The sequence below is a fragment of the Ornithorhynchus anatinus genome, unplaced genomic scaffold (genome assembly GCF_004115215.2).
Source record: "Ornithorhynchus anatinus isolate Pmale09 unplaced genomic scaffold, mOrnAna1.pri.v4 scaffold_264_arrow_ctg1, whole genome shotgun sequence".
In the NCBI taxonomy this organism is placed as follows: domain Eukaryota; kingdom Metazoa; phylum Chordata; class Mammalia; order Monotremata; family Ornithorhynchidae; genus Ornithorhynchus; species Ornithorhynchus anatinus.
Genome location: NW_024396743.1, coordinates 1,222,847 through 1,248,983, shown reverse-complemented (window position 1 = coordinate 1,248,983; position 26,137 = coordinate 1,222,847). Strand labels below are relative to the sequence as shown.

The 26,137-nt window shown below is 58.4% G+C and overlaps 1 protein-coding gene across 2 annotated transcripts; it reads left to right on the top strand.

The window, feature by feature from the left end:
- Positions 1-945: 945 nt before the first annotated feature.
- On the top strand, positions 946-25,792 carry RHBDF2 (rhomboid 5 homolog 2). Of its 2 annotated transcripts, none has more exons than XM_029057096.1 (18): positions 946-1,020; positions 15,346-15,526; positions 15,800-15,927; positions 16,053-16,248; positions 16,565-16,759; positions 17,013-17,141; positions 17,451-17,581; positions 18,192-18,377; positions 18,622-18,733; positions 18,939-19,013; positions 19,271-19,432; positions 19,863-19,972; positions 20,076-20,139; positions 20,280-20,374; positions 21,120-21,195; positions 21,712-21,812; positions 21,907-22,060; positions 25,065-25,792. In XM_029057096.1, exons 2-18 carry the CDS (start codon positions 15,368-15,370, stop codon positions 25,311-25,313), a joined length of 2,322 nt encoding a protein of 773 aa, XP_028912929.1. In that variant the 5' UTR covers positions 946-1,020; positions 15,346-15,367; the 3' UTR covers positions 25,314-25,792. The 2 variants fall into 2 exon arrangements, with proteins under 2 accessions (XP_028912929.1, XP_028912923.1); XM_029057090.2 differs by having other exon boundaries at positions 24,776-25,792.
- Positions 25,793-26,137: the final 345 nt, after the last annotated feature.

The following is a 26,137-nucleotide window of genomic DNA, read 5'->3' as shown; positions in this document are numbered from 1 at the left end:
CCCCTTCAGTTAGGCCTCGCCCACAAAGGCCACGCCCCTTCACCATGCGTCCCGCCCCCTATGACGTAGCAGAGGGGAGAGAGTGGCCACGCCCACCGCCTCGCGCGCTGCCCCCCCGCCCCCTATGACGTGTAGAGGGGAAGCGACTGGCCCCGCCCACTGCCTCGCACGATGGGCCTCGCCCCCTCTGACGTATAGAGAGGAAGCGAGTGGCCCCGCCCACTGAATCGCACGCCGCCCCGCCCCCTCATGACGTAAGATGGGAGGGAGTGGCCCCGCCCACTGCCTGGAGCGAAGACCACGCCCCTTATGCGTAACTAAAAGGAACGATTGGCCCCGCCCCTTTCCGTCCTTGGGGCCCCGCCCCGAGCAGCCTGACCTTGGCCCCGCCCCCTCCATGAGGGGCTAATAATCATCATACTGTCGGTATTTGTTAAACGCTTATTCTGTGCCGAGCACTGTTCTAAGCGCTGGGAGAGATACAGAGTCATCAGGTTGTCCCGCGTGGGGCTCACATTATTTAATCCCCATTTTTCCAGAGGAGGTCACTGAGGAAGGGAAGTCACACAACTTGGTCACACAACTGACAAGGGGCGGAGGCGGGATTAGAACCCACGACCTCTGACTCCTAAACCCGGGCTCTTGCCACGGAGCCACGCTGCTTCTGGAGGGAGGAGCGAGTGGCCCCGCCCCGGGGACATGACCACGCCCCTCCAACGAAGCCCCGCCCCTATTTCGCAGGTAGCCCCGCCCCTTAACCACTGAAACCACGCCCCCTGCCGGTGCAGGTGGAGGGGAGCGAATGGCCCCGCCCCTTGCACCGACCACGCCCCTAATTCCCCCATTAGCCACGCCCCTTTCCCGCCCCCTACCGGGCAGGTAGAGGAAGGAGCGCTCGGCCCCGCCCCCTCCCTTTCCCGGTCCCGCCCCCCGTCCCGGTCCCGGTCCGGGCCCCGCCCCGCAGCTCGGCCCGCGCTCCGGCCGGAGGAGCGTCCCTGCTGCGTGGGGGCCGGCAGGGAGGTGAGTGCGGGGCCGGGACCGGGAGCGGGACCGGGAGCGGGGCGCCTCCCCAACCCCAGTTTCGGTGTGCGGGGCCTGGGGCGGGTCGGTCCCGGTCGGTGGGGGGTCGGGGGTCGGTCGGAGGGAGCCAGCCGCCCCGCACACACGTGGGCCCGCACCGGGAACCGGTCCCACCAAAAGCCCTTCTCCTCCAGGAGGCCTTCCCCGATTAACCCCTCATCACCCCTCCCATTTCTCCCCTCCTCCCTGCGTCGCCTGGACACTCGGGTCCGTTCCCTTTAAGGCCTTTAACACTCACATTCGTATTACAATAATCATTGTGGTATTTGTTAAGCGCTTACTACGTGCCAGGCACTGTACTAAGCACTAGGGTGGACACAGGCCCGGTCCCGCATGGGGATCACGGTCTTCACCCCCGATTTACAGATGAGGTAACTGAGGCACAGACTATCAGCTCCTTTAGGGCAGGGACCCTCCCCACCAATTCCATTTCAGTGTCCTTTCCCAAGCCCTTAGCACAGTGCTCTGCCCACAGTAAGCACGCTAAGTGTTATTGATTGAAAGTACCAAATGAGAAGCAGAGGGTCCTAGTGGGTGGAACACCGGTCTGGGAGTCAGGAGGACCTGGGTTCTAATTCTGGCTCTTCCACCTGTCTGCTGTGTGACCTTGGGTAAGTCACTTCACTTCCCTGGGCCTCAGCTCATTCATAAAATGGGGACTGAAAATGTGAGTCCCCTGTGGAACATAGACTGTGTCCAAACTGATTATCTTGTATCTACCCCAGGGTTTAGTACAGTGCCGGGCACCTAGAAAGCACTTCATACCACAAAAAAAGGAGGGTAGGGGTGTGACCCCCGCCCCTCACACTGGGAGGTGGCCAACTCCAGTCCTGAGGATCTCCTAGAGGGTATTGTTCTCCTCTAATCCAGTGGGCACCCCCTCCCCACTTTGACCCGTAGGTCCAGCTGCCTTCCAGAGGTGTCGGAGTTGTCTCTGACCCATTGGAAGGAGACACAGTGAGAAGACGCATAATCTTTGCTCTGGTTTCTCAGCCCAGATCTGCTTCTGGGACTTCCTCAGGTCTAAATTGGGAGCCTTGGTTGGAATGGCTTCCAGAGGCAGTGGTAAAATCCAAGTCGATTGGAAGCCCCCGGAGGCCGGGGTCCCTGTCTCTGTGGTGTACTCTTCTTAACCTCTTAGCCCAATACATAGCACTCATAGCGCTCAGTCAAGGCCATTGAACGATTGATGGATGAAAGCACCCCTGTGTCCCCCTGCTGCCGACTCTGTGGGATCTTCTGTCTCAACTTCTGCCTCAGGTTCCCCTCTAAGATTTAGGGGAAGAGATGGGAGGGCTGTGGTCACCTGGACTTCCCTCCCAGGGTTTACTGATGGTCACTGAGAATCTCTCAGCCCTGAATTGATTCCCCAGAGAAAGATGATGATAATAGTAATTGTGATATTTGTTAAGCACCGACTTTGTGCTAAGCACTGGGGTAGAAACAAGATGATCTAGTTGCACATCATCCCTGCACCTCATTGGTTCTCCCAGTCTAGACAGGAGGCAGAGCAGGTAATGAATCCCCTTGTTACAGGTGAGGAAACTGAGGCCCAGAGAAGTGACTTATCCAAGGTGACACAGGCTGACAGAACCCAGGTCTCCTGACTCCTAGACCTGGGCCCTTTCCATCTGGCCCTGCTCCTTTGTAGGGGTGCAGGTCCCACTGTATCACTAGGGTTGCGTTTTGGGGAAACCCATCCCAAAGCACTGACTGGTTTTGAAAGCCCCCTTGGTTTCTTGCAACTCTGAGGCTCGTTGTTTCCAGACAGGCTCCCATCGTCAAAGGAGCTTTTCTTCATTGGCCAACATCGGCCCGGCCAGAACGTGGAGTGAACACCCGGGCCTTGAGGGGGTTGCGTGTGGGCCCTGGGCCCATCTAGGAACGGCTTGTGGTCAAAGCCCACCGGGTGTTGGTAGGGGAGAGGGGACTTGTGTTATCGGGGGCTTGGAATGATAGCCCCTGCCAAGTCGGGTGGGCGGCAGGACTGTGGGCTGCCCTGTGGTCTCCTGAATAATCACTGTGGTATTTGAATAATCACTGTGATATTTATTAAGTGCTTACTAAGGTGCTAAGCGCTGGGTAGATACAAGATAATCAGTTTCTACGCGGGGCTCACAGTCTAAGTAGGAGGAAGAACAGGTTTTGAATCTCCACTTTACGGATGAGGTAATTGAGGAATGGAAAAGTTAAGTGACTTGCCCAAGGTGTCACAGCAGGTGCTTGGTGGAGCCAGGATTAGAACCCAGTTCTCTGATTCCCAGGCCCATGCGCTTTTCATTAAGGCCACGCTGCCCTTCTGGGGAACATCTTGGGTTGGTAAGGGGGGTTTTGTACCTGACCTTTGGGCTGGGTCTGCCCCAAAGAAAACAGAAGGCGTATCATTCAGTTAATGGTATTTATTGAGCATCTACCAACTAGTTGATAGTCTACAGGAGGAGACATATTTAAATAAATGATAGTGTTGTAATAACGGGTTTGACTGCAGGCCTTGCTGGTTGCAATACCTTGTGCTAAGCCCTCGAGAAGCAAATATCATGGTCCCTACCCATAGAGAGTTTCCACTCTGTCCCCACCCCACCTAAAATACAAACCAAGTAGGATCAGCAGTATTCTTTGGGAATTTCCCAACATCTGACAAGCCCCACAGTACTTAAGAACATATCCTAATAGCAAATATTTCCCCTCTCTAATTTATTTTAATGTCTGTCTTCCCCTGTAGACTGTAAGCTCTTGTAGGCAGGGATCGGGTCTAACACCTCTATTGTATTGTACTTTTCCCAGTGCTTAGCACAGCGCTGTGCATACAATAAGTTCTCAGGAAGTACTGTGGATTGATCCATTAGTCTGGCTATGGTAAAATGGCAAAGTCATTCAAGCAACAGGCTCTTAGGGGCAACAATCATTAGACCATATCAGTAAATATACTATTCACTGCCCTTCCCCATCCTCAAAGCCCTTCTGAAATTCCATCTCCTCCAGGAGGCCTTCCCTGGTCTATCTCTCATCTCTTGACTCTTCAGCCCTTTCATGTCACCCAAGCACTTGGATTCCCCACCGCCCCCCCATCCCATTGATATGCTTATGTACATATCTTTATAGCTTCTTCCAGCTGCAAATTATTTTAGTGTCCTTGGATTGTAAACCTCTCTAGGGCAGGGATCTTTTCTCCTAGTGATAACTGTGGTATTTGTTAAGGGTGTACTATGTGCCAAACACTGTGCTAAGCAGGTGGGTAGACACAAGACAATCACTTCCTGTCCCACGCAGGGCTCATAGTCTAAATAGGAGAGAGAATGGGCATTTAATCCCCATTTTACAGGTGAGGAAACTGAGGCCCAGAGAACTGAAGTGACTTGCCCTGAGTCACAGTAGGCAAGGGGCAGGGGCAGGATTAGAACCCAGGTCCTTACTCTTTTGTACTCTCTCGAGCACTTAGGACAATTCTTTCCACACAGGTGTTCAGTAGATGCTATCGATCGATTGCAGAATCGTGAACGGGGTGTTGTAGATGTTGAGTAGGGTCGTGTAGACATAGCCTTAGATTGAGACACCACCCAGCCTGTTACTGGTTTATTCTTTGGACAGGGATTTCACAACAGCTCAGACCCAGGAACCTCTGGGTCAGCGGTGGGGGCGTCAGGGACCTCTCCTCTCCTTCCCCACACAACGCCAGGCCTCGGTGACTGTGTTTGGGCCTTGTAATAATAATGAAAGACGTGAGGGAGCCGCCCCCTTCCCCGCTAAAGGAAATTAATCAGGCCAGGCCGACCCAGGCCAATTGCTGTCATTGGCCCGTGGTCTGTGGCTAAAGAAACAGGCCCCGGTTTTGCCCTGGTTGGATTCATCAGGCCCAGGGGACCACCCCCGTCACCCAGCGGGTCAGGGATCGCCCGGCGAGGGGTCACATCCGTGAGGAGGTGAGCGCAGGCAGCCGTCCGACAGCCCCCCGGGGCCGAGCCGACCCCAGCCGGGACCGGTTCTGGCTGGCGCCAGGAGGAGGGCAGAAGCCCCTGTCCTGCAAAGGCGGGGGGGGGGGGGGGGGCTCTGAGCCGGAGCCTCCTGGGCATGGGGGCTGTGACCCAAGAGAGAAGATGGCTATTCTCTCCCCGCCCCCCTGGTTTGGGTCAGGTGCCCTCCTGGACCCACCACAAGCTCCACCTCTCCATTCACCCCATAGTCAGGGGTGATGGAGGGTGGGAGGGATGTTCATGTGTTTTTGGCCTTGCTGCCTGTGTGCCTGCCTGTGTGTATGTGTGTTTTCACAGCCTCTGGGTGTCTGTCACTTTTTTGAGTGTCTGTGTGTCAATGTGTGAATTTATGGGCTTTGAGTCTCTGGGTGTCTCTGGGTGTCGGGTGTGTTTGTGATCTGTGTGTGTGTCTCTATGTACTGTGTGTGTGTCTCTATGTATTCATGGTCTGTGTGTGTGTGTGTGTGTGTCTTTCTCTGTCTCTGTGTGTCTCTGCCCACCCATTTGGTGATGGAAAGTGCTTCCTCCCCTCCCCAATTCAGCCCTCTCCCCATCTCCTGGCCTTGTGTAAGAGGAGAAAGCAGTGAGCTCAGGAGGCTCTGGGGGAGGAGTGGGGTGGGGGCGGGTGAGTGGCAGCCGGGTGGCAGCCTGGGGTCCAGATGCCTCCGGCCACCTGCTGCCCCATTGTCATTGTCCCTGTCCCTGGCCTCCTGGTCCCCAGGGGCCAGACCTCGGCTCAGGGCCCCGAGGAAGTCTGGATCAGCAGGAAGGATGCTGGGCCCGCAGGGAGGACCAGCGCGGGATGGCCTCCGCTGGCCGGCGCGGACGGAAGGGTCCCAGCTGTGTGGGGGCTGCTGAGCCAGGAGATGCAGGCGGTGTCTGCTCCGGCGGATTTATTATCCTTTCTGAACAGGCCTTTGTTTAGGGAGTGTTTATCTTGTCTGGTGAGTGGAACTTTTCTTTTGAAAGTGTGTGTGCGCGCGTGGAGGGTAGGGAGTCAGCAGGCCTCCCTTGTGCTGAGGAGGTGGGAGTGAGGGAGAAGGGTCTTTAGACCCAAGCTGCTCCCCATTAGAATGGAAGCTCCTTGAGGGCCGGGAACAGAGATCTTAAGGCAGTTGTGTTCTGCCAGGAGCTCAGTACAGTGCTCTGCCCTCAGTAGGCGCTCAACCAATGCCATCCATTGATGCTCAGCGAATGGAATCTGGATTATTCCTCCTGGAGCAGAGGCGGCTGAGGGGAGCCCTCCTGATTTAGTCTCTTGGTGGGTGTGAGATGGACCAAGGGGAAGGAGGCTGAAATTGCAGCGGGATGGATTAAGGCCAGACAGACAGAAGAACTTCCTGGCTGGAACAGGAAGGAATCTGAGGGAAGCCCGGGCTTCTCTTCCCCAGAACTATTCAGGAAGCAGACCAGGCGCCCACCTGGGTGGACTGGCAGCTTGGGGGCGGAGGACCTTGGAGTCAGAGGACGTGGGTTCTAATCCCAGCTCTGCCTCCTGCCTGCCGTGTGACCTGGGGCAAGTCACTTCACTTCTCCGGGCCTCAGTTTCCTCATCTGAAAAATAGGGATTCGGCACCTGTTCTCGCATCTACTTAGACTGTGGGCCCCAGGACTGTGTCTGACCTGATGATCTTGCCTCAACCTCAGCACTTAGTAAAATAATGATAATAATAATAATAATAATAATAATAATAATAATAATAATGTTGGTATTTGTTAAGCGCTTACTATGTGCAGAGCACTGTTCTAAGCGCTGGGGTAGATACAGGTTAATCAGGTTGTCCCACGTGAGGCTCACAGTTAATCCCCATTTTACAGATGAGGTAACAGGCACAGAGAAGTTAAGTGACTTGCCCACAGTCACACAGCTGACAAGTGGCAGAGCCGGGAGTCGAACCCATGACCTCTGACTCCGAAGCCCAGGCTCTTTCCACTGAGCCACGCTGCTTCCCCGCGTGCTTGGCATGTAAAATGCTTGGCATGTAGTAAATCCTTAATAAATGCCACAATTATCAATCAATCAATTCTATTTATTAAGCACTTACTGTGGCCAGAACCCTGAACTGAGTGCTTGGGAGAGTACGATACAACAGAATTAGCAGGCACACTCCCTGCCCATAATGAGCTTATAGTCTAGAGGGGAAGACAGACATTAATATAAATAAATAAACGGTGGATATGTTTGTAAATTCTGGGGGGCTGAAGGAGAGGTGAGTAAAGGGTGCAAATCCAAGCAGAAGAAAGTGGGAGAAGAGGAAATGAGGGCTTAGTTAGGAAAGGTCTCTTGGAGGAGATGGGCTTTCAGAGAGACTTCGAAGGTGGGGAGAGTCATTGTCTGTCCGATAATGGTAATAATTATTAATAGTCCTTTCCGGGATTGATGGGGAGTGAGATCGACTGATCAACTGCTGGTTTTCTTTGAGTGCTTACTGAGTGCAGAGAGCTATAGTGAGCTCTCGGAAGGATACAGCTCACTTCCCTGTCCTCAAGGGGCTTCCACTCCAATGATCACCGCCCCCCCAACCACCCCCTGGGGGTTGGGGTTCAGGGGCAGGGGGCGGCCGGCTGTGGTTGGAGCCCGTGCGAGGGAGAGGAGAAGCCGGGGCAGCGGGGGCGGGGGGAGCAGACGGTTGTTTGTGTTGTTGTCTCAATCCTAAACCCCATCCTGTCCTTTTCCCCGCATAGGCCTGGCACCGGTCCCGGTCTCCCCTCCCCCTCCCCCGCCCCGGCCCAGAAGGGCACAACCCCATTTGGCGGCAAAGGAGCGAGGCCTGGGCTGAGGGTGGGGCCCCGCTCCCCAGCTGTTGGGCGATGCTTCCGGGAGGGTGGACTTTGGGGGCTGCTGGGTTAGGGTGTGCCAAACGCCAGTCGTTGTGAGCAGGCAGGAAATGTGTCTGCCAAAGTTCCTGATTTGTCCTCTCCCAAGTGCCCAGTCCAATCCTCCATGCATAGAAAATGTTCAGTAAATACCCGTGGATCGATTGTTGGGACCCCGATCTGGTCCTCAGCCCCATGAAGGAGCTCTCGCCGGCCGGTGGGGAGAAGAGGGGCTCCTGGATTTCTGAGGAGGGTCTGGTGGGGCAGGGGGGTAAGGGGGTGGCTTTGGGGCCCCACTGTCTCACCTGAGGTTGAGGTGGGTCCAGTCCTTTGAAGTAGATACCCCCTTCCCTGCCAGGGTCGGTTTGGGCGTGTTGCGGAGGGGAGGGGGACCCCACATTCTGTCTCCTTCCTCCCTGGGGGCTGGCTCCCCATTGGCTTTGGCCGGGGGTGGTAGGGTGGTCTCTTGGCCCTCGGCACCAGAGCTGCCATCTCCCCGCTCTTCCTGACACTTTCTAAGCTAAGACCCAACCCCCAATAATAGTAATAATGGTGATGGTATTTATAAAATGCTCATTAAATGCCAAGCACTAGGCTAAACACTGGGGTGGATACAAGATGATCAGGACGGAAACAGTCCCTGTCCCACACAGTCTCACAGTATAAGAGGAAGGTGGTGACATCCCCATTTTACAGATAAGAAAGTTGATGACCAGAGAAGTTAAGTGGCAGAGTCAGGATTGGAACTTGGGTCCCCTGGCTCTCAGGCCTTCCTAGGCTTCTGGATTGATGGTGTCCATTTCCCTGCCCCCCACCCCTTTCCCCCAAGCCACCGGTCCTTACCAGAATTGCTAGGGGGCTGGGGCGGGATTGCTGGGGGATGTCACATGACCTCCTTCTGGAGGCCAGAACCTGGGAGGTCAGCAAAACTGGGGTATCTGTGGCGCTTTGACCCTCCCCGGCCAAGCTACCACGGGTCCTGCTTCCTCTTTTGCAACTTTCAGAAAGCGACCCCGAGGTCCGGATGGGGGAGGTCGATTTGCATGTCTGGCTGGGCTGGGGGTGGGGGTGCTTCTCCCCAGTCATCTCCCCCTCTCCACACCCCTGGGTCCCAGGACAGGGTGGGTCAGAGCCCAGATCCTGGCTGGATTCACCTTCATCCCCTCCCAACCCATGGCCCCAGTCTAGCCACTCCCCCTTTCTCCTTTCAGGATGGATTTAGTGCTCACTCTGTGCTGAGTGCTGGGGCAGATAGAGGAAGATCAGACCTGGCTCCTGTCCCCCTTCGGAGGCTTGCGGTCCGAGGCTTGCAGGCAAATCATCCCCATTTTACAGATGAGGAAACTGAGGCCCAGAGGGATGAAGTGACCGGCTCAAGGTTGCCCAGCATGTAAAAGGCAGAGCTGGGACTAGAACTGACTCACTTGCTCCTGATGCTCAGTCCAGTGCTCTTTCCACTGGCCCTGCCATACTGGTCCCCAGCCCTAATCCCCCCTCCTCATACCTTCTCTACCCCACAAGAAGCCCCCTCTACTGGCTCCCAGGCCTGAACCTGAGGCAGAAGCCATCCGGGAATATCATCAATTAATAGTATTTTTTGAGCACTGACTATGTGCTGAGCACTAACTATGTGCAGAGCACTGTACTAAGCACTTGGGAGAGTACAATACAACCAGGTCGGTAGACACATCCCCTGCCCACAAGGAGCTTGCCGTCTAGAAAGGAAGCCTGGAGAAAAGGGCCCACGGCTGGAGGTGGGGGGTCCCGGATCTTCCCCCAATGTGTGGTGTGACCTCGGGCCTCTCGTTTCACCTCTCTGGGCCTCCGATTCCTCCTCTGGGAAACGGGGTCGATAAACCTCTCCCTCCCTCCCTTGCGGGGTTCCTGTGGGGACAAAATTAGGTCAGTGATGGCAGAGAGCTTAACAAAAAGCTGTTCTGCTCTGGCATTTCGTCCCGGGTTTTGAGCCTGCCCCTCTGCCTCGTCTCATTCGCTTGGCCTTGCCCGTAGAGGTGACCACCCGCCGTCTTCCGGGCTGGGCCAGGCCTGGGAAAGTTCTGCAGCTTCAGAGTTTTCCCGGTGTCTTCGTTTCCCCATATCAGGTGAGCGAGGGACGCTCTCCCTGCCCCGGTGAGCAAGGTTGCCCCTGCTGAGTGGGTGGTGGGTTGAGGGGGTGGTCGGCCAGGTTCGGTCAGAGGTATTTCTTGAGCACTTACTGTGTGCAGTGCACTGTTGAAGCCCCTGGGAGAGTACAGTACAACACAGTTAGTAGACACATCCCCTGCCCCCAAGGAGCTTCTAGAAGGGGGGAGACAGACGTTAAAATAAGTGCTGTGAGGGTGGGGGGAATACCAAGTGCTTGAGGTGGATCCGTGTACACATGTGTGTGTCGGTAATGCAAGACGGAGTGGGGGAAATGAGAGTTTAGTTAGGGAAGGCTCTGAGCCCCCAAGTGCCCCATCCCCTATGCACCCCCGCCTCCTGAGATGGGCTGGACGGTCCCGGACCCGTTCCGTCGGACAGGTGGAGGTGGTGGTGGCGGAGCCCTCGGCAGCCCAGCCCGAATGAGGTTATTCTGGCCAGTGGCGGGACCGAGCTCAAGGGATTAGCGGAACCGGGATTGCGGGAAGGCTTTGGTGCCCTGGTCCTCGTGCGGCAGAGTGGCATGGGGGGCCAAACTCCTGGGTCGCTGACTGCCCCTTGGGGAGGGGGTACTCCTAACCCTGGAGCCAGAGGCAGGCCACGGGGGCCCCATGGGACCAAGGGCGACCCCACCCTCCCGGAAAACTGGCCTCAGGAAGGGTGGATGGGGGTGGCGTCAGGCCCCAGCGTACTGTTTCCCCACCCTCATCCCAAGTCCCCATCGTTGGTCTCCCTTGCCTCCAGACCCCACACCCAACCCTGGTCCCCGGGGGGAGAACTTGGACCCAGCGCTTGCCCTGGCCTGGACTGGGGGTTTCCTGCTGGAAGAGGAGGAGGGATTGTCCCCAGCCCCCTCCCGGCCCTCCTGACTCTTCCTGCTCCCCTGGCACTTGTGTCCTTCCTGTTGGGGTGTGTGTGTGTTGGGGGGGTGTTGGCCCTTCTTCCCTCTCACTTCTCCTTCCCCTTCCAGAATGGGGTCAGCCTGGGCGGATGAGGCCGGGCGGCCTTGGTGCACGTGGTCCCCCGGGTCCGTCCGTGGGGGTCCAGAGTGCACCCGAGGCCCTGGCAGCTTCCTGGTGGCTGCCGGATGTGGCCGGGGGCCCCCTCCCAGGATGAGCTGCAATTTCCTCTGTAGCGAGAGCAGGGTGCTTGGCTGCGTGGCGAAGAGCAGGAGATAAGGCCACGGCGGGGGCAGGGGTGGGGCTTTCCCATGCCCCATCCTGCCCCCCCGCCCACTCAGCAGAGACCAGGGATTCCCGGCTCCCCCGTTCCTTCCCTCCCCTACCCTCGGCCCTTCCAACCCTTTTCCCCCCCAGGTCCTCGCCTTCCCTCACCTGGACCCTTCTACTGTGTCACCTAACACAGTTCAGGCTGTCGTTGGTGAGAAGTGATGGTTCTGACCACGGTTCCAGGCTCGGAGGGGAGAGCGGGGAAGCTGGTGGGGAGAGGGTTTCTCCCTCACCCTCTGAGAGCCCTTCTCTCGCCCAACCCCTTGGGGCCGGGTGGCCCTGGCTCCCATGGGTGTGTGTGTGTGTGTGTACACCTGCCAGCCGTCCTCCCTCTGTACCCTTTCCCTGGTGGCTGGGGCGGGGACTGAGGAGACGGGAAGCTTTCCGCGCCTCGCCCCGGGCCGGGCTGTTGCCCGGGCACCGGCCCAGGGGTGCCGGAGGAGGTTGGGGGGCTGCCGGGGAGAGTTGGAGCCTGGGCTTCCAGGCCGAGAAGCAGCCAGGGCCCAGCCTCCGGCCCGGGGGCTTAAACCGACAAGGCCCCAGACCTCCGCTGGAAAGAAACTAAAGGTTCTTCAAGGAACTTTATCTGAGTATCTTCTCTGCCCCTCCCTCCCCCCTCCCTCCCTTCTACCCTTCCCCCCCGCAAGGCTGGGGGTGGGGCTGGGGCTGGGGTTTCACAATCCGCCCTCTGCAGCCTGACTCAGCCTGGGCTCTGGGCCTGGTGTCCCGGTGCCAGGCAGCGGGCGGGCACGGGCGGGCGGCCAGGCCTCTCGAGGGGTTGGGGTCGGGAGGAGGACCCTCTGCAGAGGCCTGGCTCTGTGGAGGGGGAGGTTGGGGGTCCCGGCTTCTGGACCTCCAGACCTCCGATTTAGGTAGAGGGCAATGCCTATGATGACTGGGCTCCAATCAATTAATCAATCAGTGGTATTTACTGAGCGTTTACTGTGTGCCGAGCGCTATACTAATGGCTTGGAAGAGGAAACTATAACAGAGTTGGTGGACACATCCCCTGCCGCAAGGAGCTTACAGCCTAGAGGGCGAGACGGACATTAGTATAAATAAATAAATGACCAATATGGATGTAAGTGCTGTGGTCTTCAGGCAAGAGGCTGGACTGTTCAGCAGGAGGCACCTCTGACCTGGATGTGGGGGGCAGTGGGTCACCGAGAGATTCCCTCCCTCGAGAGATTCCCTCCCTCCTTCCCGGAGTGGTCTGGACTCTAGGGATATGGGGACCCCCTCAGTCCCAAGGCCTGGTGGCAGGAAGCCCACTTCCTTCAGATTGACACCCACGCATCTTGTCAATCAGTGCGGCCTAGTGGATAGAGTATGGGCCTGGGAGTCCGAAGGACCTGGGTTCTAATCCTGACTGCTCCACTTTGCTGTATGACCTTGGACAAGCCACTTCTCTGTGCCTCAGATCCCTCATCTGTAAAATGGAGATTAAGATTGAGCCCCCTTGGGGACGTGGACTGTGTCCAACCTTATTAGTTTGTACCTGTCCTTGCGCTAGTACAGTGCCTGGCATATAGTAAAGCGCTTTACAAATGCCATAAAAAAAATCAGTCCCTCAGCAGTATACTTACCGCTTGGGAGACTGTCTATCCACTCTCTTGTACTGCACTCTGCCAAGTGCTTAGCTCAGTGCTCTGTACATAGTAAGTACTCAATAATGCCACTGTTTGATTGAGAGTGCAGTAGAGTTAGTAGGAAGCATTCCCTGTCCTCAAGCATCTTATAGTCTAGCCAAGGAGGGGTCGGTGGATGGACAGGCAGTCAGCCAATCGTATTTATTGAGTGCTTATCATGTGCAAAGCATTGTATTAAGAGTTTGGGAGAATACAGTACAACAATAAATAGATACATTCCATGCCCACAATGAGCTTACAGTCTAGAGAGGCAGGGCAGATCGGTCTAAGGACTCAGAGTTGACCCTCGGCGGGGTCTGTGCCGGCCCTGCCCAACCCAAGACCCCGGTGCTCCACAGCATCGCCTCCTCCCCCCCCCTGCTCCTGAGGCTCCGCGCTGACCCCTGGATCAGTCCTCCCGCGCCCGACACCCCCAATGGGCTGGGTTCCGGCCAGGGCAGGCTCAGAAGCCAGCCCTGCCCAGATTGAAGAAGGCAAGGAGGGGAAGAGACGCCCGCTTCCCTGGAAGCCACCCGGGCGGGGCTGGCGGCTCTGTCAGCGAGGGGAGGTGGCGGCCGGACAGGAACGTGACTCAGGTTGAGGCCTCGGCGGTCCCCCTGCAGCCTGGCCTGTTCCCCAGGGGATCTGGCTTCTGATGCAGCCCCGAATGAGGAGCGCTCTGCTCTGGAACTCAGCTGGGACCTGCCCGCCCCCCAAGGGACCACTTCCTGTCCCCCCATGGGAGGTTAGCTCATGGTGGGGTTGGTTGGGGTCTTTTTCAGAACAGTGGAGCCTGTTCTAATAATGAAAATAATATATTGTGATACAATATATTGTAATAACATAATTGATTTTTATCTAACCATTAGCTTATTAATTATATTATTATCGTGGTACTTGTTAATTGCTTACTATGTGTCAAGCACTGTTCGAAGCACTGGGGTAGATTCAAGTTAATCAGGTTGGACACAGTCTCTGTCCCACGTGGGGTTCAAACTCTTAATCCCCATTTTACAGATGAGGTAACCGAGGCCAGAGAAGTGAAGTGACTTGCCCAAGATCACACAGCAGACATGTAGCAGAGCTGGGATTAGAACCCAAGTCCTCCTGACTCCCAGGCCTGTGCTCTCTAGCCTGTGGACTGGTTGGTGTTTTGAACGGCCCCCTCAGGTCTCTCCTGTTTTTCTTCCAAAAGTTTTCTGGCATTTCCCTGCCATTTCTCTGCCACCTCCCTGGCTGCCTCTCATCATAATAGTAACAACTGTGGTCTTTGTTCAGTTCTAATTATGAGCCAAGCAGTCTACTAAACGCTGAGGTAGTCACAAGACGATCAGGTCAGACCCAGTCCATGGTCCCTTATGTGGCTCAGGAGAGCAAGTATTGAATTCCCCTTTTACAGATGAGGAAGCTGAGGCCTTGAAAAGTGAAGCAACTTGCCTGAGGTCACATGGCAGGCAAGTGGGGGAGCCAATATTAGAAATTAGGTCCTCTGCTTTCTCCTGAGGGGGGAAGGGGCAGAGAATCTCCTCCCTAGCATGCCGGAGAGGGTCGCAGAGGCCCAGGGAGGTTAAGCCACTTGCCCAAGGCTGCACAGTAGAGTTAGAACAAGAACCCCCTTTCCAGTTCTACTCTCGCCAGGCTCTACCGGAACAGGCATCCGCTTTATTCCCGCTCCCCAGGTCAGCCCAGGGTCATGTGAACTTGGGGTCACGGCCCCCATACAATACAGATCGCCGGGCCCGTGAAGGGAAGTGAAAGAACCAGGTGCTTTCTCACTGGCACCCAGGCTGCCCCCAGGGTTCTCCACGGGCAAGAGTTCGCCAGACTGGGGAGGCGGGTGGGGAAGGGGCAGCTTGTGAGGTAACGAGGGGCTCGTGCTGCCCCTGGGGAGCGAGGAGAAAGACCTGGAAGAATAGGGCCACTTCTGTTCCTCTACCCAAATTTCTTCTCCCCGACTGAGCCCTGGGACCAACTGGGGCCCGCTCATCTTCCAGCGTTGAGGCGGCTACTTCCTGCCTCCCCCACCTGTGGCCAAGGGCCGACAGCCAGCCGTGACTCTCTGAGGGCCGGAGGCCTTGGGTGGGGAGGACTTGTTCTGCCGAGCAGACTGACTTTGTTACCTGGTTCCCTGCCTCCCTTGGCCCCAGCTTCCAGTGCTGGGTGGCGGTGGGGAGGGGGGGAATCTCTCCTCCGGCCCCAGGAAATCCGGCAAAGTAGGGAGAGGGCAAGGCATGTGGTCAGGGCAGCAGGGGGTTCTCCCCCAAACGTGGCTGCTCCTCACTCCCCACCCCACGGGCCGGGGGCCTTGTTCTTCTCTGCCTTTTCAGTCTTCCAGGTCCCGAACTATTGCTCTGCTCACTATCGTGATGCGGCCACACTCTGCCCGGCCCTGAGCCCGGGATCCCTCTAGGTTCCGGTGCCAGCCCAGCGGCCCACCTCTGTCCCTTGCCCAACCTCGGTCTTCCTCCGTCCACCCAGGCCCCCGGCCCTGCCGCCCACGATGGCCTCCAACAACCTGAATGGCCGGAGCCCCTCCCCTTCCTCCTCTTCTTCGTCCTCCGGGAGTCGCCTGCAGAGCCGCAAGCCCCCCAACCTCTCCATCACCATCCCGCCCCCAGCTGGTGCGGCCCCGAGCGAGCGGGACCTCATGCTGACGGAGGTAAGGGGGACCCCCACTCCCAGGCTGGGGCAGCCTGGACTCCCCCGAATCGGTCCCTGTAAGGGGTGGAGTGGGTGCCCTGTCCGGTTGCTGCCCAGAAGCAGAGGCCGTGTCTGGGCGGCTTCCTTTCTTGGGGGTGGGCTGGTGCCAGGGCTGGTGCCGGGCCGTGGGGGGAGGCCCCCACCTCGGATGTTCAAGGGGTCAAACGCTCTGCGGAAGGCCGAGGAGTCCAGGTACGAGAACCTGACTCCCCTCTCTCCGCCGCCCTCCCAGAGGCCCAGGAACCCAGCCTACATGAAGAGCGTGAGTCTGCAGGAGCCGCCCAACCGGCACCAGGAGGGCAGCTCGGGGCAGCGCCCAGGGTTTCACCGCCAGACCTCCCTGTCCCAAAGCATCCGCAGGTGAGCGCTGGGCCGCCCGGGTCTGGGGGAGGGGGAGCGGTCAGCCCCTTCGGGTGGGACCCGTGGGGGGAGATGCAGCCCCAGGAGTCCTGCACCTACCCAGATTGACGAATCTGCCCCCACAGGGGTACGGCCCAGTGGTTCGGCGTCAGCAGCGACTGGGATGCGAAACGGCAGAACTGGCAGCGCAAGAGCCTGCACCACTGCAGCCTGCGCTATGGGAAGCTGAAAGCCTCCTACCAGCGCGAACTGGAGCTGCCCAGCCAGGAGGTGCCCTCCTTCCAGGGCACCGAGTCCCCCAAACCCGGCAAGATGCCCAAGGTGACCATGTCAAACCTGGTGGGGGTGCCACGCTCCTGGCACTGGGGCAGGGGCAGACTGGGCCGACCAGGCACGGTTCTGCCGTGCTGGATGCCCCATCTAAAAGGGAAGAGGAGAAGGGATCGTCTCCCTATTTTACCAAAGGGAAGGCTAAGGCCCAGAGAGGTCAAGTGACTTGCCCAAGGTCACATAGTGGGCCAGGATTGGAGCCCCCGGGGCCTCCTGCCTCCTTTCCCCTGGGCCGTGTCCAGAGAGGGGCGGCGAAGAGGGTTATGGGGATTCTCTACCCCCAGGCTCACCCCTTCTGCTCCGACAGATTGTGGACCCGCTGGCCCGCGGCCGGGCGTTCCGGCACCCGGATGAGGTAGACCGGCCTCACCCTCCACTGACCCCGGGGGTCCTGTCCCTCAGCTCCTTCACCAGCGTCCGCTCGGGCCATGCCCACCCACCCCGCCGCAAGAGGGAGTCCGTGGCCCACATGAGCTTCCGGGCTGCTGCCGCCCTCCTCAAGGTGAGCCGCCCTGCCCCTACCTCCCCTCAGCGCTGCCCCACCACCTGCTGTCTTCACGCTGAGTGTCGGGGACTCTGGGCAGAACCCCCTGACCCGGCCCCTCCTGCACCACAGGGTCGTCTGGCTACTGGGGGGAGCCGGGGGAAAAGGGGTTTGCGACGCCACGGCCTGGAGCCTGGGAAGGGGAGAGGACAGTGCCCGCTGCTGAGCTGGCGGGGCGGATGGATGACCGGTGTCCAATGCCCCCTTCCAGGGGCGCTCGGTCCTGGAACCCTCGGGGCAGAGGTGTCGGCCGGTGAAGCGTAGCTTCGTGTACCCCAGCTTCCTGGAGGAGGACATGGTGGACGGAGTCGACACCTTTGACTCATCTTTCTTCAGTAAGGCAAGCAGGGGGTCGGGTGGGGGGCTGCATGGAGGGGGACTGCCCCTTGCCACTGATTTTCCCTTCTGAGCCTACGTACCCCAGGGGAATTGGGGGCTGGAGGATGTTCTCCCATTTGAGAGCCGACCTCATATTCCTCCCCTGTCCACACTACTCTTTAGCACCCACACACAGACACCATCCCCCCCGTATTGCTCTCCTGCAAACACCAAGTCTGCTCCTTGAGCTGGATTTTGGGATGCAGGGTCCTGGATGCCAATTGCCCGACGCTAACGATCCTCACCTCCCGGCCCGGTCCCTTCCCTTCAGATCGACATGCAAGATGAGTTGTACTCTATGCCCGATGACGTGTTTGAGTCTCCCCCGCTCTCGGCCTCATACATCCGGGGACTCCCGCACTCGGACTCCCCACAGTCTCCAGACCGGGGGCACATCTCCCTGTGAGTAACTACATGGGGAGGAGCGATGGGTGAGGGGGTGCTCCCTGCGATTTTTCTGGACTTTCCCCCTCTCCCTGCCTTCCAGCCGGCAGCTCCCAGTCCCAGGCTGGCATCGCCAGATCTGATGGGCACAGTGCCTTCCTTCAACCCCATCCCCCAGTGCCCTGGTTCCGACCATTCCGTCAGTAGACCTCATTGAGTGCGCAGCACCGTGTGAAACCTCCGGCATTCAGTCCCCCCTCACCCCATGCCCACTGGGGCCTTCCGGTCAAAGGAACTTAGTGGCCAGAGCCTGGGCCTGATAGAAGGACCAGGGTGCTAGTCCCGGCCCCTCCACTTGTCTGCTGGGTGGCCTTGGGCAAGTCTCTGTGCCTCAGTTCCCTCATCTGTAAAATGGGGATTCAGACTCTGAGCCCCAAGTGGGACAGGGACTCTGTCCAACCTGATTACCTTATGCCTACCCCAGCACTTAGAATGGGGCCTGGCACATAGTAAGCACTTAACAAACACCATTTTAAAAAAAGGGCAAGGGGGCGTTGTCCAGCTAGCGGAGCGGCCGTTGGCTGCTGGGATGTTGCAGGGCTGAGGGTCATGCCCCCTCCGTGCCCAGGAAGGAACCGGCCGGCAAGGCACCCCAGCGTGGCAGACGCATCGCATCGAAGGTGAAGCACTTCGCCTTTGACCGGAAGAAGCGGCACTACGGGCTGGGCGTGGTGGGGAACTGGCTGAACCGCAGCTACCGTCGCAGCATCAGCAGCACCGTGCAGCACCAGCTGGAAAACGTCAACAGCCACCGGTGACGGGCGCTGCCAGGGACCGGACCTGGAGGGAGGGAGCCCGGGGCTGACCACTCCTCCCCACCGCCCCCTCTTCTGCCCAGGCCCTTGTTCCCCCACCCCCCATGCAGGCCTGACTGTGCCTGGCTGAAAAAAGCTAGCAATGGGGGGCTGGGGCCTAGCTCCCCAGATTTGGCATCGGGTGGGTGCAGACTCGGGGAGGGTGCCACCCAGGGGCCCAGCTGACCCGCTGCTCCGCCCTAGGCCGTACTTCACCTACTGGCTGACCTGCGTGCACGTGGTCGTCATGCTGCTCGTTATCTGCACGTATGGCATCGCACCCATTGGCTTCGCCCAGCACGTCACCACGCAGCTGGTCAGTTCCTGCCCTCGTGCTCCCCTACCGCTGTAGAGGGCGGGGACTTTGGCTTGCTGGTTCTGCCCGGTCTTCCAGTTTTGCAGTGCCCTGCCCCCAGGAGGGCCCAGGGGTTGGGAGTTCCGTATCGTGCTCACCAGGGAAAGGTCTGCTGGCTCCAGCCGAACTCCCAGGAGGTGTTTCCCTCTCCCCCCTCCCCCTGCAGGTGCTGCGGAACAAGGGCGTGTATGAGAGCGTCAAGTACATGCAGCAGGAGAATTTTTGGATCGGCCCCAGCTCGGTACGGACACGCCTCCGCCGCCTCTGGAGCCCGTGGTGGGGCCCAGAGCGAGGAGCTTCCCCTCGGGTCTGGCCAGACGCCGAGAGCCACCCTGGGAGCCCCTGGGGGGACGGATCCAGCCGGAGGAGACTCTGAGGGGGTCTGAGGCCTGGGAGCCTGAGGGCCGTTAGCAGAAGTTGGTGCTGGGATGAGGACTCAAGCATCTCAGCCTGCCCGTCTCCCCCATCCTCCTTCTCCCTCCTCTCCCCGCCCCGCAGATCGACCTGATCCACCTGGGAGCCAAGTTCTCTCCTTGCATCCGGAAGGACCGGCAGATCGAGCGGCTGATCGAGCGGGAGAGGGACCGGGAGAGAGACTCGGGCTGCTGTGTCCAGAACGACAACTCGGGCTGCATCCAGACGCAGCGGGCCGACTGCTCGGTGGGGGAGGGGGGCAGAAGGGGCGGGGCCGGGGGGGCCGGGCCCAGGGGTAAAAGCAGCAATGGGCTCCATCTCCCCCCACACCCTCCCAGCCCCAGACAACTGAAGGTAGGGGATCCCAAGTCTGTCTCCGGTCCGCTGGGTGACATGAGATATGTCACATCTTCACCCTGGGCTTCATTTTCCTCATCTGTAAAATAGGGATGAGATTTCTTCTCTCCCTCCCATATAGACTGTGAGCCCAGTGGGGGACGGATGTCCCATCTGATGGTCTCGGGCCTACCCCGGTGCTCAGCACAGAGTCAGCGCTTAATCAGTCACCAATAGTGAGTCCCCTTCCTCTCCCCTTCCCCTTCCTGCCCCCCTCCCCACTCCCCAAGCCACAGTAGCAGTGATTCCAATCAGTGACCATTTGTCCTTGCCCCTCTAGGAGACCTTGGCCACTTTCACTAAGTGGCAGGAGAACACCGGCCCCCCCATGGACAAGTCCAACCCTTACCAGAACCGCACGTCAGGGGCTGTCTGCCACCAGGACCCCAGGTACGGGATGGAAGCGGGGAGGCCCCGAGGAGGGGGAACAGAGGGCGGGGCAGGGTGGGCCAGAGCCGGGACCCCAAGCTCCCCAGCCCTGTGCCCCTTCCAGGACCTGCGAAGAGCCGGCCTCCAGCGGTGCCCACATCTGGCCCGATGACATCACCAAGTGGCCGGTGAGCGTCCAGCGATGGCCTCCCGGGTCTGGGCTGGGAGAGGCTTGGAGGGTTGGGGATGGGATTTGGCCATCCGGTGGGTTCTCCCCCAACCCCCATGCTCCGTGGTCGGCCTCTCCCCTGGCTCGGTCCCCGCTCAGATCTGCACCGAGCAGACCAAGAAGACGCGCTCGGGCTTCCAGCACCTGGACTGCCAGATCAAGGGAAGACCATGCTGCATCGGAACCAAGGGCAGGTGGGAAGGGCCGCTGTACCCCCTTCCAGTCCCTGGGCCGCTAGGAGTCTGGGAGCCTTGACTCCTTGCTTACAGCTCTGAACCCTCTCACCCCCTCATCTCCCCTATCCCGGATGGCCTCACTTCCGAGTGCCTCTGGCCTGCGGAAACACCAGGGTTTCAGCCTGACCGTGGCTCATTACCTGAACAATTTGTAATAACATAAGGGTAGGCTTTGTTAAGCGCTTACTCTGTGCCAAGCATTGTACTTTATGGTGGGGTCAATGTAAGGTCCTCGGGTTGGACACAGCCCCCGTTCCACCTGGGGTTCACATTCTGAGGAGGAGGGAGATCAGGTATCGAGTCCCGATTTTACAGAGGAGGACCCTGAGGACCGGCGGGGGTTAAGTGAATTGTCCAAGGTCACACAGCAGGCAGGTGGCAGAGCAAGAATTAGAACTCAGCTCTCCCGAATCCCAGGCCTGTGCTCTCTGCACAAGGACGCACTGCCACGCTGTTTGTTAGGTTTTCATTCTGTTCTGGCGGTGGCCCTGCCAAGCGAGTCAGCCCAGAGGTTTCAGTGCAGTTAGCTTGGGAGGGGCCGGGGGCGTTCTAACCCTTTGGGGGCAGGGCTGATTGTCCCAACTTGGGGCCTGTGTACCCTGCAGTCCCTCCCAACCCAGCCCAGGTCGGGGGGTACAGTGGGTGCACTTAGCTTCCTCCGACTGCTCTCTTTCTCCCCACCTCCACCCCCCATGCCCACCAGCTGCGAGATCACAACCCGGGAATACTGTGAGTTCATGCACGGCTACTTCCATGAAGAAGCTACTCTCTGCTCTCAGGTGAGCCCAGCACCGGGTCCCTTCAGTGGAGGTAGGGGACTGGGTCCAGGGTCCGACTGCATCCTGAATGTGGGGAAAGGCAGCCTCTTAATAATTGTGGTATTTGTTAAGCACTTACTATGTGCCAGGCACTGTACTAAACACTGGGGTGGGTATAAGCAAATTGGGTTGGTCCTCACCTCTTCTATTACTCCTTAACTCCACTGACCTCCTGCTCCACCCCAGCTCGCCTACTTGCCATCAGCCGGGGCCTCAGCTGCTCCAAGTACCAATGAGATGCTGTTATCCCAGTTTACAGAGGAGGAAACTGAGGTCCAAAGAGGTTAAGGGACTCGCCCGAGGTCACAAAGCAGATTGATGGCTGAGCCGGACCTGAACCTGGGCCCCTGCCCAGCTGGATCTGGCGGCCAGAGAGTCTCCTGAGGCCGCAGGCTGGGTGGGGGTTGTTTTCCCGCCGGGGCTTTCTGGCACCCAGCTAGTCTACCCACTCCTCTTTCCTCCCTCCCGTTTTGTTAGGTGCACTGCCTGGACAAGGTATGCGGACTCCTACCCTTCCTCAACCCCGAGATCCCTGACCAGTTCTACCGGCTCTGGCTGTCCCTGTTCCTTCACGCCGGGTAAGAGGCTGCAAGCTCCACCCTCCGGCCGCGCCCCATGCCCGCCGCCCGGCCCCACGGGGCGAGCACTGATGCCCGCGTGGACTCCCTGCAGCGTGGTGCACTGCCTGGTGTCGGTGATCTTCCAGATGACCATCCTCAGGGACCTGGAGAAGCTGGCGGGCTGGCACCGGATCTCCATCATCTTCATCCTCAGCGGCATCACGGGCAACCTCGCCAGCACCATCTTCCTCCCTTACCGGGCAGAGGTACCCGCCCCGCCTCCGGGCTCCCCCTCGGACCCACTCACTCGGTGTGATCCCGCCTCCTGGGCAGGCCTCGGCCCCGGACCTCCCCAAGCAATCGATTAGTGGTATTTAGTGAGTGCTTACTCTGTGCAAGGCACTGGACTAAGCACTAGGGAGAGAGCTAGGAAGCTTCCCATCCAGCAGGGGAGACAGACATTGAAGTGTTTTACAGACGGGCGGGTGCAGGAAAAACAGATACGTACGTAAGTTAGCGCTCAAGTGATCGGCATTTGAGGGTTTAGGTAGAGGTTTGTGCCATCTGGACGTTTCCAGGGTTTCCACCCTCCCACCGGCTTCCCGTATTTTGGAATTGGTCGCTTGGAAATGTAGAGCAGGAGTGGGGGAGGTGTTGGTTTCCTTCTTGCGCCTCAGTGTCGCTTTCACACCATTCCACCTCCTCCATCCCTTTCTCTCCCTTCCTAAGAAGCCCATATCGACCGCTTCTACCACCCACTCTAGCTTCTAGTAATGGTCATCTACCACCCCCCAGGCCCCACCTCCAGCTTTTTTAACTGTTTCGATCCCTTTCTCACATTCCCTCTCTCTTTCTCCAATCCCGACATTGATCCTTGGGGATGTGGATATCCACATAGATGTTGCTGATGACCCTTCTGCTGCCCGCTTTCTATCACTCGTCAACTTCACTGACCTCCTGCTCCACCCCGCTCGCCCACTCACCAACTTGGACACACACACTCGATCTTATCATCTCTCGCCACTGCACAATCTCTACTCCCACTAACTCTGAAGTCCCTCTATCTGACCACAACCTCCTCACCTGCCTTCTCTCTCACACACCTCCAACGCCGCAAATTTGGCTTTCCCTCCCCACAGAGATCTCCAATCTTTTGACCCCACTGTGGACTCAACTCACTCGCTCCCCTATCCTTTCGTCGATCTCGTACCGCTAACCCACAGTCCCCCCTTCACTTTTGTGCATGAGCCGCAGAGCTCTGCTGGTAATCGAGTTGTCAGGCCGGCCCCGCCTACTTCAGGTTTATCCTTGCGTGCTTTAACTCTGCCCTCTCCTTTGCCTGGCAAAATTATTTCTCCATTCTTATTGATGCCTGTGCCCACAGCCCTCATCAGTTGTTCCCAACGTTTAACTCCCTCCTCAAACCCCCTGTCCCCCCCCCAGCCTTCTCCATCCATTGCCTTTAATGACCTGGCCACCTACTTTATTGAGAAAATTGACAATCGAGCCTGATCTCCCTAAAATCTCCCCTGCCCCCTACTTCAACTCTCCCATTTTTCCCAGCAGTGAATGTGTCTGATGTTTGGTGCTCTTCCAAGCACTTAGTACAATGCTCTGCATAGAGTAAGTGCTAAGTAAATACAGTTGACTGACTGCGAGTTGCTTCCAGACCCTCCACTATCTTGGGGAGATCAGCTTAATAATAATAATAATAATAATGTTGGTATTTGTTAAGCGCTTACTATGTGCCGAGCACTGTTCTAAGCGCTGGGGTAGACATAGGAGAATCAGGTTGTCCCACGTGGGGCTCACAGTCTTAATCCCCATTTTACAGATGAGGGAACTGAGGCACAGAGAAGTGAAGTGACTTGCCCACAGTCACACAGCCGACAAGTGGCAGAGCTGGGATTCGAACTCATGAGCCCTGACTCCAAAGCCCGTGCTCTTTCCACTGAGCCACGCTGCTTCTCTGGCTAGCTTAGACAGATAGCCCCGGGAAGAACAGGGAATGTGTCCAACTCAGTTATCTTGTATCTACCCCGATGTTTAGCCCCCTACTTGGCACAAACTAAGTGCATAAAGGAGACCACAATTCTTATTATCAGCCGGGCTCCAGGGCCTTTGGCTTTTTCCATTATTGGTCTGTTTGGTTCTTGGTCCCGAGGGCTACGGCTCCCCCAGCCCCCCACCTCAGAGCCTGCCCCTCGGCCTCGGCCTCCGGGCACCCCCTGCTTGTCCTCTCCTGCCCTGGCAGCCGCTGCCACCCACCAGCTCAGTGGAGCCTAGCGAGTTACAGGTGGGGTTTAGGTAGAGCTCTCACTCTGTGCCAAGCAAGTGACTGGTGGGAAGAGCGCCGGGCTGGGAGCCAGGAGACGCAGGTTGTAGTCCAGCTGCCACTGCTTGCCTGCTCTGTGCCCTGGGACAAGTCACTTCTATGGGCCTCGGTTTTCCCATCAGGAAAAATGGTCTGTTTGCCCCCTCCCGTTTAGACTTTGAGCCCCATGGGGGATGGGGACGGTGTCCATTCCGATTGTGTTGTATCCATCCCAGCGCTTAGCGCAGTGTGTGGCCCAGCACGGGGGCTGAACAAATCCCATGGCGGAGTGGAATGAGCACAGGCCTGGGAGTCAGAAGGTCATGGGTTCTAATCCCCTCTCCGCCATTTATCTGCTGTATAGCCTTGGGCGAGTCAGTTCACTTCCTTGTGTCTCGGTTACCTCATCTGTAAAGTGGGGATTGAGTCTGTGAGCCCCACGGGGGATAGGGACTGCATCCAACCTGATTTGTTTGTATCCACCCCAGAGCTTAGTACAGTGCCTGGCACATAGTAAGCGCTTAACAAATACCACAATTATCATTTGGATTACTAAGTGCTGGGTAAGGGCCCGGGTGCCTGCAAGGGCCAAGGGGGCGGACCGGCCCGGGGTGTCCCCCACCCCCCCAAAGGCTCCCACTCTAATCCCTTGTCCGGCCGGCTGCAGGTGGGGCCCGCGGGGTCGCAGTTCGGCCTGCTCGCCTGCCTGTTCGTGGAGCTGTTCCAGAGCTGGCCGCTGCTGGAGAAGCCCTGGAAGGCCTTCCTGAACCTGTCCGCCATCGTGCTCTTCCTGTTCGCCTGTGGCCTGCTGCCCTGGATCGACAACATTGCCCACATCTTCGGCTTCCTGAGCGGGCTGCTCCTGTCCTTCGCCTTCCTGCCCTACATCACCTTCGGCAGCGCCGACAAGTGCCGCAAACGGGCCCTGATCATCGTCTCTCTGGTCGTCTTCGCGGGCCTCTTCGCCTCCCTGGTCATCTGGCTCTACGTCTACCCCATCAACTGGCCCTGGATCGAGTACCTCACCTGCCTGCCCTTCACCAGCCGCTTCTGTGAGAAGTACGAGCTGGACCAGGTGCTGCACTGACTGCCCGCCCCCCACCCAGTGGGGAGGGTACACTACTTGGGCTGGCGAACCTTCTGTCCGGGGCAGCGGAGAGGTTGGCCCGCCAGCTGGTGGGAGGCCCGGACCCTCCAGCACTTAGGGGAGCTTGCTGCTGAGGTCCCCGACCCTTCTCCCCTGGGTCTCCCGATTCTGAGCCCCGAGGGGCTCCGGGCCACTCCCCCGTTACTGTGAATGTTTGGCCCGGTCGGAGCGAGGTCTTTTCTGCCCTTGAGGTCGGAGGCTGCAGCCTGGCTTGTGGGGGCACCTGGCGGGGGTCGTGCTCGGCTCTGGACTTGACCTTCTCTCTCTCCCGCCCCAGTCCTGTGATCCCCCCATCTTCTTCTGTAGCGTGCTTCCCAGTGGGAGAGAGACCTCCTAGGGGCCAGGGGAAAGCCTTAGAGGAGACCCCTTTGTCCTGCTAGAGCACTAGTGTTCCACTTGCCCGCTCACCTCTCCTCAGCTCTCTACCTCGCCGGGCTCCCGGGGTTGGGTTGGGGTGGGCTTATTTTTTTAAACCAACAGTTTGACGCTAACTTTGTACGGACGATGTCCCCAGTGAATTAAATATTCTTTACAGAGTCGCTGTTCCACCGTTTGGCTTAAACCTTTAATGACCCATGTGAGAGTTCGGCTGGGGGCGGCGGGGATGCTGGTGAGATGGCAGTGACCAGCTCCAGGTGGGGAGAGAGATGGGGTTCAGGGCCCAGCGGGAAGCCCTTGCCATCAGGGAGAGGCAGAAAGGGGCAGCCAGCGGTTGTTGTAACCCCCCTTCCCAGCCACAGCCCGGGATGATGGGGAATGTCTGAGGGAAGAAGACCCTGGTGACCACCCCTCTACCCCCGACCTTGGCAGCCTATGGGCACCCCGGGAGTGAAGACCGTAGGGACTTGGCTCCTCCTTCCCCATCGGAGAAGTCCCTGTTTG

Bases quoted from the DNA above. Each gene is read 5' to 3' on its own strand.
- RHBDF2 (XM_029057090.2), top strand. From the start codon at position 15,368: ATGGCCTCCAACAACCTGAATGGCCGGAGCCCCTCCCCTTCCTCCTCT. The intron at 17,142-17,450 runs GCAAGCAGGGGG...CCTTCCCTTCAG, and splicing joins ACTCATCTTTCTTCAGTAAG to ATCGACATGCAAGATGAGTT. The intron at 17,582-18,191 runs GTGAGTAACTAC...CTCCGTGCCCAG, and splicing joins GACCGGGGGCACATCTCCCT to GAAGGAACCGGCCGGCAAGG.